The sequence below is a fragment of the Muscardinus avellanarius genome (genome assembly GCF_963383645.1).
Source record: "Muscardinus avellanarius genome assembly, chromosome: 7".
NCBI lineage: Eukaryota > Metazoa > Chordata > Mammalia > Rodentia > Gliridae > Muscardinus > Muscardinus avellanarius.
The window spans coordinates 110,345,159-110,358,701 of NC_137793.1; the positions used below are offsets into that span (position 1 = coordinate 110,345,159).

At 40.1% G+C, this 13,543-nt stretch overlaps 1 protein-coding gene across 1 annotated transcript in view; it reads left to right on the forward strand.

The window, feature by feature from the left end:
• Window positions 1-1,777: 1,777 nt before the first annotated feature.
• The window catches only part of LOC308265185 (ATP-dependent RNA helicase A-like), a gene marked incomplete at both ends in the record, with an annotated part of 30,027 nt that continues 18,261 nt past the window's right edge, over window positions 1,778-13,543 (forward strand). Inside the window, one exon of the mRNA XM_080698775.1 lies at window positions 1,778-1,904. Within this exon, the coding sequence (XP_080554901.1) occupies window positions 1,778-1,904 (127 nt within the window). The remainder of the gene's footprint in view (window positions 1,905-13,543) is intronic.

Consider the following 13,543-nt stretch of genomic DNA (forward strand, 5'->3'; position numbering starts at 1 on the left):
TGCAATCCTCCTGTCTCATCCCAGCCAAAATTATTTCTGAGTCTAGAAAATCTCAGAATGTAGCATGAAGTTACAGGCCTTTATGAAGTCTCATGTCCCCAAGTCACTTTGGAAGCCAACCTGAAAAAGCTTTGATAGGAGCCGTAGAGCTGTGATCTGCCTTAGAGGTAGTGCTAATGCTGTGATGTTGAGCTGTCTGCCTGGCAAGGAACTGTTCCAGGAAGAAGCAAATAGAATGACCCAGAGGACATTCTAAGAGCTGTTGATAGGAGCAACCTGGGGTCACCACAAAATGCTGCTGAAAGTCACTGGAGGCAACGATATAGACAGGAATGGTCGCCAGGGAACAGGGGGAACTGGGAGCCCCAGTCACATGGGGCCATGACCCACAAAAGCTGATGCCAGCACTTTTTTTTGTGTGGCACTGGGGTTCCTGGAAGCCCTTCTACCTCCAGTATACACTCCCATGGGCTACACTCCCAGACCTATTTTTACTTTTTTTATGTGGAAACAGGGTCTCTTAAGCCAGCACGGCTGGCTTTGAACCTGCGCGATCCTCCTGTCTGCCTCCCAAGCGCGAGGATTACAAGTGTGCACCACCACGCCCGGCTGATGCCGGCACTTTTAAAAGACAGTGCTGGGAACTGCTAGTGGAACCATTAATTATTAGAAACAGCAGCCCCTGGGACCAAACCGGGAGATCTCATTGGTCAGGTCTCTGCCACTCTTCATCAGCACACCAGGGAATCAGTGCCTATCACTAAATGGGAAGTTGTGGAGAGGACAGCACATTCACAACCTGGATTGGGTTCTGAGTGTTCTCTGCCATGACCTTGAGTTTGTCCCTTAAACTCACTGAGTTTCGGAGGATTTCATGAGTTGACACATGTGAAGTCGCTTTTGCCATATAAAGCACCAGAGAAATAAAAAAAAATCATTATTTCTATTTTTAAGTTATAAGAATAGTTTTAAGTTATATCTCTATTTTTAATTAATAAGAAATTAACAAATTTTCACAAGGAAATCAAACAGGAGTATAACTCCAGAAAATCTGGGCAGGGACTCAAGCTTCTCTTTCTGAAACTTTCTTCTCCTTAATGCTTGGGCATCTTGGACAACAAATGGGTTAATAAAAAGGAAAGGATTTCCTAGTTCAGTCGAAAATCTTCATGGATTTCACCCTGAGCATTGACTGCTGGTTAGCCATGTGAAATATGCTCCATTAAACAGGTTTAATGGAACTGAAAACATTGGAAATCTGTACGTCCAAGTGACAATAATGTATCTGGTGGTGGACTGTGAATGATTGTGTGATTTGGTTTAGTTCTCTTTTAGATACTGTTTTTGACTGTTTTTTAATTTCATTGTATTTGGTCTCCAAATTTTATGCACCAGGAATGTTTTCCTTTTATATTGAAGTATTTGTGTGGTTTTTTTATATTTCATAGAATAAATTTTTTGCATTTTAATATACTTTATTGGTACATTATATTCTCACATTCAGAGTGAAAGGTACTTATATGTACACAGCACTTGGTAAGTTTGAGAAAACTTTAAAAGGAATCTGGCCCCATGGATGAGGTTTGGGAAGATAAGAGTCTCTCTGATAAATAGGATCAGGTTTGAACTTGTGATCTCAACTCCTTTGTTGGGCCTCTGCATAAACAAAGTACACATTTTTAGCTACATGATATGCTGAAATTTCATTTTGTTTCAAAGGGGGGGGAGAGCTGACAGTTTCCTGAAGAGGGTTTTTTAGGGAAAATCTTAGCACAACATGTCTGTGGTTTTTCTTCAGTCCACAGAGTCCCTTCCAGAGTCCCTCCAGGAAACCCAGAAGACAGCACTATTTCAACAGCTGGGAGAGGACACAGCACAAGACGCTATCACAGCCGCTGTGTTGAGTAAGGACACCCTTTGATACATGCAGATAGGTGCTGGTTGGGGTAGCCTCATCCTCTTGCTTTCCCCGCCTCTCATGGGTTTCCTGCACACATCTGAGTAATGCAATAGTCTCCTGGCCTGCCTCACCTTGGGCACCGTCTTCTGTTTTGGCCACTAGTGGTGCTTCTCAAGGCCCCATCTGCCTATCCACTTTGACATCTGGGATTCAAAATCAATCTACTGTCAACAGAGCTTTCCTTTAAAAAAGAACAAAAAAAAAAATAGTCAATAAGCGAAAGAATCCAAATTCTACCTAAAAAGAACCAGAGATGCAGCCTTCCTCTTGTCTTGTTTTTTAGGAATTTCCATCCCCCGTATGGTTTATTCTATAATTAAAATGTGTGTTTCAGAAAGGGTGTTATGATTATCCATTAAGAATCTTGGTTTTGTAATGCTGAATTTAACATATGATACTAATTTGGGGGGGGGGGAAACAGGAAAGAAACTACAGCACAAAAAGTTCTGCAGTGCAAAACTAGGTAGTTTCAGAGGCAAGAAGAATAGGTCAAAAGCGTCCACTAATGTTTTCAGGCATGAAAGTGAAGAGATGGTTTAGTTTGAGTGCATGTTGACTCTGGCCTGGACAGCTGCAGTCAATCCAGTTGATTATCCTGCTTCCCAATTTTTTCCTTCTCTGAGTCAGCCTCCAGAATGATGGTCTTATATATCTTTTTTTTTTTTTTTTTTTTTTGCGGGTCTGGAGATGGAACCCAGGGGCATTCGACCTCTGAGCTACACCCCCTGCCCTATTTTTTATTCTTTATTTTTGAAACCGGGTCTCACTGAGTTGCAGAGGGCCTCACTAAGTAGCTGAGGCTGTCCGCGAACCGCGATCCTCCAGGTCTCAGCCTCCCGAATGCTGGGATTACAAGCGTGCGCCACCACGCCCGGCTATTATATATCTGATTATGCCCACCTGTCCAGAGTCATTCTGGAGTCTCTCTTCATCTACAGAACTAAGTCCTGACCCAAATTAGGTATCCAAAGTTCCCTTCACCAATTTTAACAAGATGACACTGCCTATTCAATGAGGTGTTTGAAAATGTTGGAGGTTCTTTACCGTGGTCCGCATTATGTGGAAGACGACTAGCTTTTAGAAAGCCGGAACCAAGTTTATATACTCCCTGAAACAATGAAACACCAACGACCCAAAGTACCAGTAGCACACCCATTGAGAAACAGCTTAAGTTTTCAACTTCATTTCTGACTCCTTCCTCTGTCATGACACTCCAGCCACCTGACTAGTCCCACCTCTTTCTTTCTTTTTATCTCCACTACTGAGAACAGAGCCCAGTAGAGCTCTACCACCGAGATACATCCCCAGCCATCATCATCATCATCATCATCATCATCGTCGTCGTCATTTATTTGTCCTGGAAATAGAACGCAGAGGCATCTACCTCTGAGCTATATCACCATCTCTTTTATATTTTTTAATTTTGAAACAAGTTCTCACTAAGTTTCTAAGGATCTTACTAAATTGTGAAGGATGTCCTCAAACCTCTAATCCTCTGTCTCATCATCCTAAGTAATGGGATTACTGGCATGCACTGCCACACCCTAGCTTAGTGTAATCTCTAACCTCTCTGGTAATGCTCGCCCTAGTCTCTAATCTGAAATGTCCTTTCCAGCTCACCAATCCTTGTCACCCCCAATCTTTCAAAACCCAGAATAAACTCTTCCTTTCTCTTTTAATTGGTACATTGTAATAATACATCACAGTAAGGTTCAAGGTGATACATATATCCATCCACATAGCAGCTGGTGTGTTTCTATCCTCTAGTCATCATTAACCTCTCCCACTTCTGTACTTGCCCTGCACTTTATTTATACTTCTACTACAACACGTTTCATTCCGCACCATATTCTTGTCTTTTTTCTACTTCTATCTCTACCATCAAATAAAACATTCCTTGAGACTAGGAGCTATCTTTTCACCTTTATACACCCCAAATACTGAGCATTCATTTATTGCCTGGTGTTTAACAGGTTTGTTAAGTGTGTGTGTGTGTGTGTGTGTGCGTGTGTGTGTGTGTGTGTTACTGGGGATGGATCTCAGGGGCATCCTACCTCTGAGCTACAGCCCTAGCCCTATTATTTTTACTTTTTATTTTGAAGCAGGGTCTCACTGAGTTGCAATAGGCCTCACTAAGTAGCTGAGGCTTTCCTCAAACCGCGGTCCTCCTGTTTCAGCCTCCTAAATGCTGTAATTACAAGTACGTGCCACCACACTCTGCTAGGTTTGTTAAATTTAATTGAATTAAACTCCTATTTAAAAATTTTTTTCTATCAAATATATAAGAAGGCGCCAGGCATGGTGGTGTACACTTGTAATCCCAGTACGTGGGAGGCTGAGACAGGAGAAACCAGGTTCATGGCCAGACTCACTTATGAGACCCTGTTTCAAAATAAAGCATAAAAAATTGGGTTGGGGTGTAGCTCAGCTATATATATATATATATATATATATATATATATATATATATATATATATATATACATACATATATATATATATATGAAGGCATCCTGAATTTTAAATATAATCTACTAGAAGATTTAATACATAGTCTTACTTTGGGGGAGAGAGGGAGGAGTTTGATCCCAGAAGGATTCTACCTCCAAGCTACACTCCCAGCCCTTTTTATCTTTTATTTTGAAAGAGGGTCTCACTGAGGCTGACCTTGAATCTGTGATCCTCCTAGCTCAGCCTCCCAAGTACTGGGACTGTTGGCTGCACTGCCATGATTGGCTAGCCTTACTTTATTAATTCTTCATAGCCAAAAAGCTATTTGAATAAATTTTAAAATGGTTGGTTTTCTTACCCTAACAGGGTTAAATCCTTTCTAAATAACAATCAAAAGGAGTTAGTCTTCCAAAAGTCACAAAGAAAAGGAAAATGTAATTTTTTGGTGTTACCCAGTGAGATCTTTGTGTACACATAGTCCCCAAATGACTAAACTTTACAAATTCCACTTGAATTTATTTCAACTTTCCAAAAAAAATTTTTTTTGGAGTCACCTTTGGACTGGGATGAAACATGGAAAATTTCAACTCAAAGTAAGACTTTTTTTTTCTAGGAAGTTGTGAGCAAATGAAAACAAGTCCTAGCAGGAGCATTTTGCCACCTCTACCATCAGATAGGTCCTGGCCAGTGCCGTGCTTGTGGATGAGACACTGGGCATTAGGCCTTTTGCAGAGATACAGTCTGTGACTATTTTGTTGGAGATTTCATCTGTAAAGATTTTCTTTTCCAGTTAAAACCTTCTCCCAAGAGGGACATAGATGCTTTTTGGAAACCTGTGAAGTATTGGCAGGCCTTGCCCTGTTTACCATGGAAACTTGTGCTTGGATAGAATTACAGGGTATGACCTGGTACAAGCATAGACAAATGTGTGATGCCTGCTATTTTCTCTTCATGTTTATTTGGAAAGTATAAATCATAGCACTGATCAAGTGACTTTGATCTTCCCAGTTCATTCGTTCCTCATGGCATGGGGCCGTACCTGCATGGACTTGAGAATACATTGGCAGGTGACAGGCCATATGTTGTGATTAAGATGCATGGGTTTGGTTTTGATTAATCTGCCTAGTGTTTCCTGAAAAGGAAATAGACTATTTGTGAGCACGAGTGAGTGAATGTCTACTCATCTGCTGTTTTTTCTTTAAGAATTATAGATTATCATATGGTTTTGAGATTTCATTGACAGATTTTATTTTGCTTTGTTTTTTTTTTTATAAAGAAATTAACTAGCCCTGCCTGCAAGCAGATATGAGCTTCCCTCTTCTAAATAACTAGTGAAAGCATCTGGCCCAGAATTGTGTAAGAGATTTGTTTTTATGTCTTTGGGAAATGGCTAACAGTAGGTTCAGGACCTCATCTCCACTTGCCTGGATGACTGCAATACTTTCTAACTTGACCCTGGACAACGTTTCTCACACCACACCCTCCATCGTCTGCCACACTCCTACTGGGACTGTCATTCAAACAAACAGGCCTGATCACGCCAATCCACTGGCTAAAACCCTTCCAAGGTTTTAGAAGAGCTTTTAGGGAAAGTGCTAAGTTAGTACAGCATTCAGGGTTCTGTCCTGGCCTCACCTCTCGCCTCACTCTCTCCACTCTGTCTTCCAACTCCACACGTTACTAACACCACACAGAACTCTCCACAGTCAGGTGTGCCTCCCCACCTCTGAACGGCTGCTGCTATGCATACAATGACTTCTAGAACCCTCGTCCCTTCCCCTGGCTTTCTGTTCCCTTCAGCTCATGTGCCACTTTCTCCAGAAGCCAACTTGAATTTTCTCATCTAGGAAAGGTGACCTTTATAGGTGTTCCAGAAACACTTGTACATATGCCTAAAATGGCAACTGTCACATGCTACTGTCTTTTTCTTTGTTCTTTTGTTGTTATTCTTATTTGGTTTGGTTTTGTACTAGGGATTGAACTCAGGGGCGTTCTACTTCTGAGCTACATCTCCAGCCCTGTTTTATTTTTCATTTTGAAACAGATTCTCACTAAGTTGCTGAGGCCCTCGCTACATTGCAGAGGTTGGCCTCAAACCCATGATCCCTACGTCTCAGCCTCCCAAGTACTGGGATTACAATCATGTACCACCACACTCGGCGTACATTATTGTGTTTTAATGAACACTTCATTGCCCACATTTTTTTGCTGAGAAGTCCCAAGAGCACCATTTTATCCAGAGATTGCTTGGTAAATAGAAGGTACACAATAAAAATTGGTCAAATTATGAATGAGCAAAAGGGTGCATTAAGGAAAAGAATCTTTGTGTTACTTTGTACTTATTTTTATGATACGTTTAGACACTTATGTCCTTGAATTTCTCATTTTGGAAGGATCCCAATGACTAGAAGTTGTCTTTTCCCCCTTTCTACAATTTTGAGAAAACAAAGTAGAATTAAGAGACAAGTTGCACTCAAAGGAACCTCAGACAAGTTACAAGAAATTAAAGAATGGTACAAGCATGTAAGTATTAATTTAGCCATACAGTCACCATTCAAATGATCACATCACCTTGCCTATTTCTTTGCTGTTCTGCTTAATTTGTGAAAACTGTTTTCTTCTCATAAAGCATAACTGTGGCTGGGCATTATGGTGCCTGCATGTAATTCCAGTACTTGGGAGGCTGAGACAGGAGGATTGCAGATTCAAGATCAGAAAAGCAACTTAGTAAGACTCTCAACAACCTAGGGAAACCTTGTTTCAAAACAAAAAAATAAAAAGTGCTGGAGGTATAGCTCAGAGGTAAAATGACCCTGGATTCAACCCAAATAACACACACACACACACACACACACACACACACACACACACACACTAGTCCTGATAATTATCCTACAAACTTTATGAACTGAGATCTTCTAAGAAGTGTTGATTTTAGGAATTATATGTAGTAAGGCTAATTGAATTGAATAATTATTAGTTTTCTGTGTCAAAAAATTCATTGATTAAGAAGTTTCTACTGCTTATCACATACTTAAAAAGTTTTCTTTAAAATATGCTCAGTCTAGCCAGGCTTGTAATCTTCGCACTTGGGAAGCAGAGACAGGAGGATCGCGCAGGTTCGAAGCCAGCCGCTCTGGGTTAAGAGACCCTGTTTCCAAATAAAATATAAAATAAGTATGGGAGTATAGCCCGGAGGTAGAAGGGTTCCATCCCTAGTACCACCAAAAAAAAAAAATAATATATATATATATATATATATATATATATATATATATATATACACACACACACACACACACACACACACACACACACACACACACACACACTCAGTCTCATGGGCATGGTGGTGCACAACTGTAAACCCAATATTTGGGAGGCTGAGACAGGAGAATCACAGGTTAAAGGCAAGCTTCAGCAATTAGCAAGATTCTCAGCAACCTAGGAACATCCTGTTTCAAAATAAAAAGTAAAAAAGGCTGAGGGTGCAGCTCAGAGCTAGAATGTCCCCGGCTTCAATTTCAAATAAATAAATAAATAAATAAATAAATAAATAAATAAATAGCTCAGTCTCTTTTCTATATCATCACAGTTTGGTCTAAATACATTATATAATCATGATTTTAAAAATTCTCTTTGCAAGCTAATATATTACATATTTTCATTGAATAAAAATATATATTTCTAGAATATCTGAGCTAAATCTATTTGGTGGCTGAATTTTTGTAGGAAATGACATTGTTGTTTATTTTTCTGTTTTTGAGGCATAAAAGTAAAGAAACGATGCTATTTTCCTAAACTGTATTTAGTTATTTTTACCAAAAAAAAAACAAAAACAACTGAAAAGTGTTTGAAGCTTGTAGATTCCTGTGTCAATAGACATCAACAAGAACCAATGTTAGTAAAATGCAGGAAAAATAATGAATTCAAGTTAAATGTGATTTGAAAACACAAGCAACAAAGAAAATGTTCTTTTTGTTTTGGTGGTATTGGGGATTCCTGGAAACCCTTCTACCTCCAGGCTACACTCCCAGACCTATTTTTATACTTTTTTATTTGGAAACAGGGTCTCTTAAGCCAGCATGGCTGGCTTCAAACCTGCACGATCTTCCTGTCTCCGCCTCCCAAGTGTGGAGAGTACAAGCGTGCGCCACCACGCCCGGCTAAAGAAAATATTCTTAAAGATTACTTGGATGTGTATGTCAAGATTAGTTTCTTAGAAATTTAGAAATCGGCCGGGCGTCGTGGTGCACGCTTGTAATCCCCGCGCTTGGGAGGCTGAGACAGGAGGATCGCGCAGGTTCGAAGCCAGCCTCAGCTACTTAGTGAGGCTCTCAGCAACTTAGTGAGACCCTGTTTCAAAATAAAATATAAAATAGGTTTGGGAGTGTAGCACAGAGGTAGAAGGCCCCTGGGTTCCATTCCTAGTACCACAAAAAAAAAAAATAGAAATTGAAGAAAGTTAAATAACTTAAGATATAACAATCCCAAACTCCAAGACTTGCCAAATTTGGATTTACCTTAAACTGCTGAAATAAATAGGGGGTGAGAGTATTCCTTGACACAAAACATAACTAAACAGTGTCTAAATATAGAGTGACCATTTCCACTGAGCTATCAGGCAGAGGTGCCGGTGTGCCTCCACAGACACTTCTAGAAAAGACCATTGGTCAGAAAGGTGAGCAACAGAGTCTTATGTCTTCAAGCAGTTAAGTACTTGTGTTTTCTAGAAATGGCCCCGCAGTTTGAATCAGGCCTGATACTGCCATGTTTCACAGCCTCCTCACACAGCCCTTTCTACTTTCCCATTCCATTGTACATTATATAATTGACTCATTTACCTCTTGTTCCTTGCCTCACTAAATGTCTCATGAAAGCAAAGATTTTGCCCTTTTAGTGCTAGATCTCCAAGGTCTAGGACAGTGTTTATCATATACTAGGTGCCCTGTAAATGTTTATAGGACGAAGGAATGAACTATTTCCTATAGGCATCTCAGTCTTGTTGCCCTTGTGCCACAGCATTTAGAGTTTCCTCCACCTAGAATGCCGACACTCTCCTCCCATGAGACATCTGCATGGTCCAGATGAAATATCACAACATCGAGACCTGTGTTAGAGTTGCAATGAAAAACCTCAGCTTCCCTCCTAGGGCAGAAGATATTTAAGGGCAATCTGCCTTTGATGGTTTGTGTATACATACATACGTACGTACATACATACACACACAGAGAGGCATATTCAGCATTTGTTATTATTACATTCGTGAATAAAACAAATATAGCATTCAGGTTTCAAGTGTCAGCTACCTTAGCTAGAATTTAACCAAAAATAAAGTGGGCCTATTATTTATTTCTTTGGAATGGAAGAGAAATATATAAATTGCATGTGCCTGGTACATACAGACACAGGTAGAGTTGCGCAATTCTTGTGTCAATTCAGAGCATTAGTCATCATAAACTTATTTGATCATGAGCTTGGGTTTAATTTCACCATAATAAGCTTAGCTGTTGCATGCTAATTCCTGGAACACATCTAAGACTGCTCGTGGCATGGCATTCCAGTAGAAAATTGGAAAAAGAGTAAGAAAAAAGAACACAAACCAGAATCTTCTCAATTTTAAATAAATCTGCTGGGGCCTCTCGTCTAGGCGCTCATGTCAAGCTGACCTCTGCTATGCTCTGGTTGGAGAATCAGGCTTAGCTGTTCAAACATGATTTATGGAGGCAGGAAGAAAAAATGCTTCTTTTTTTTCTTCCTACTGGGGATTAAACTCAGGAGCTTTCTACCTCTAAGATACAATCCCATCTCTTTTTTATGAAGACACATAAAGGAGAGAAGATTATAGACCAATATTCTTGATGACCGTAGTTGTTAATAAAACACTAGCATTTAAAATCACATCGAGAACATTGTGCATTGTGACCAAGTCAGTTTCATTTCATGGATGTAGAGATGGTTCAAAATACACAAGTCAATAAATGCAATTCATCAAATAAGTAGAACTAAAGACACACACAAAATCACATGAACGTCTCAACAGGTACATAAAAAGCATTGACAAAATCCAATACCCATTCATGTAAAAACACTGAAAAAATCAGGGATAGAAAGAACTTATCTCAATATTGTAAATACTTGAAAATCCCAACATTATAAATATACTTCAGCTTCATAAATATCTAATGAACCCAAAGCCAACATACATAATGAGGAAAAACTAAAAATATTTCCTTTAAAATTAGGAACAAGTCAGGCAATCGTAGCACACGCTTGTAATCCCAGTACTTGGGAGGCTGAGACAGGAGGATCACAGGTTGGAGGGCAGTCTCGGCAAGTAGTGAGACTCATCCTCCTAGTGAAACCCTGCTTCAAAATAAAAACAAAGTAGGGCTGGGGGTGTAGCATGGAGATAGAATGCCCCTGGGCTCATCCCCAGTACCTAAATAAATAAATAAATAAATAAATAAATAAATGCAAAGTAAAATTAGGAACACGACAAGAATGCCCACTATCAGAACTCCCATTTAATATAGTACTTGATAAGCATTAATGCATTAATTCATTATATTTATTCATATAATGTATTTTAATCACAATATACATTATTTTTCTTCTTGGATCTACTTAATATGTTAAATAATAAAACTCTTAAGACAATACCTTATAGTTTTCTCCAAATGTTATCCCTGAGGACTACATTTATTTATAGAAAATATGCACTTAAAAAAACTGGGTAGCCAGGCATGGTGGCACACACCTATAATCCCAGTGCTTGGGAGGCTAAGACAGGAGTGCTGGTTCAAGGGCAGCCTCAGCAACTTAGTGAGACCCTGTTTCAAAATAAAAAATAAAATAGGGCTGAAGGAGTATCTTGCAAATAGAATACCCCTGAGTTCAGTCCCTAGTAACACACACACACACACACACACACACACACACACACACACACACACACACCTCTACCTCTGGAGGTGACTGGCCATGACGGCAACTTGTTTCCAAATGATTCAAAGGGAGGGAAAAGTACTCTTTTATACTTACACTTATTCTATAAGAGTAATGTGTCCATTTCAAAATAGCTTTGAAAAGAGGACACAAGTCTGGGAACTGAATGCTACTAACGAACTAAGCCTGGGCTCTGAGGCCTCCTTGGCCTTTCCACTCTAGGTCTCTGTGTTTGCTCCTGTCTCTGTGGAAACGTCTTACCCTGAGGAGGTGTGTGGACTTGTTCCCACTGCACTCAGGGCTCTGCTCAAGTACCATCTCCTCTGGCGGAACAGTCCTCCATCACTCTCCTTTCCCCTGCTGGAATAGATTAGTATTATTATTATTATTTGAATCTGCTTTAGACTGTTATGCTTAAAATAACAAAGAGAAAGTCATGTGTAATAGACTCAGCATGGAGATCCTTCCATGACATAGATGCTGAAGCAAATTATAGCCTTGCTCATCCTTTACACATCAATAAAGAGTCTATTTCCAGACATAACAATACTTACTGGTTCAAAAACTATTTCCATGTTCACATTAAAGACTACTACTTTTATTAAAAACCTCTTGGAGATCTGGTGACATTTACTTGACTTGAAAGTCAAGTGCAAAGGGATGCTCCCTCTCACACACTGTATATCTGGATCTGAAGTTAGACCTGGCTTCAAATCTCAGCTCTACAATCGACTAGCTATGTGAGCAAACCCAGAAACTGCTCTCATTAAAATCACTGAAAGCTTTTCAATTAAATCTCATAGACATAGTCCACTTATCTGACCACTTCAAATCATTTGATGCCAATGACCTTTCTTCCCCCACCCCCAGAAATGTTTTCTTTCTATATCGTCGCCTACCCCGGTCATTCACCTTTGCAGGCTCTTGCTTTGTGTCATGCTGTTCCCAGAGTTCTGAGCGGGACAGTCTTTTCTCCTCCCTGCATATTCTTTCTTGATGCTCTTATCCTCTGGCTTGTTCAAATGTCCAACAAATAACTCAGCTCACAGCTGCCTAGGTAGCACCGGATCTATGCATGCAAATATCTATTTAGCATCACCATGTGAACTTTCCAGAGACTCTCCGGCAAGTGATGTCCACACAGAAACTTCTCACCTCCTTCTATTGCTTTCTGATGTTCCCTGAGCTAATGGAGGCCCAGTGATGCACAGGGACAGAATATCTACTTCACAAACCCAAATTTCCCTTACTCCACCCTCACACTCACCCTTCCTTTTCTGATCAGTCACCAACCTGTCCCTACCTACTTTCTACATATCTCTCCCTTCATCTGCACAGCCATTATCCTAAGTCCTCATCTCCCTCCTGAATCACCTTCACAGCCTTCTCTCCATCACACCACATCCATCTGGCTCCTCCTTGTGCTTTATGCTGCAAATAGATGGATCTCTGGAAAACTCTAGTCTGCCCAGGTTACTTCCTTCTTTAAACTCTGGGTTTACTGCCCAGGGCCCATTACCACTCTTTGCTTACCTCAACGGGCTCACCTCTAAATTCTTTCCTTTACAATCTGGATCATTGAATGGCTTACTAGTGGCTCTACTTCCTGGCCTTTGGACACACACTTCTCATTATGTAGAATGTGATTCTTCCTTTTTCACTCCAATATTTCCTAATTGTATTTCAACTTTTCTTCAATATAATTACTTCCAGCAAAAACTAGAAACATAAGATGGACTAAAGGAGTGAAGAGGAGATAGGAATATGGACAAAAGCATGGAATCATAAAGACAGCAGAGTTTCATTTTGCAATTAAAGGAAGTCATGAGAGGTCAGAGAGGCACTGTCTTTATAAGATGGGGCAAATGGGTACTTGTCAAGTTTAGTGGGAAGGTGTCTACAAAAAGAGGAGAAGGGGGATAACTTATGACTGATGGACTGAGCTCTATGACAACAAGAACCAATAAGCACGGGGTTGAGGGACTGGGGCTCTAGGTCAGGGACACAGAGCTTGCCTAGTGTGCCCAAGGTCATGGGTTCCACCCCTAACACCACTAAAAGTAAAATAAAATAGAGTGGGGATGACAAAAGAACGTACCTTGTCAGATCATTTTTTTAAAGGAAGAAGCATACAATCCTTGAGCTTTAGTTCAAATAATATTATGTCCATATCTCACTAACATA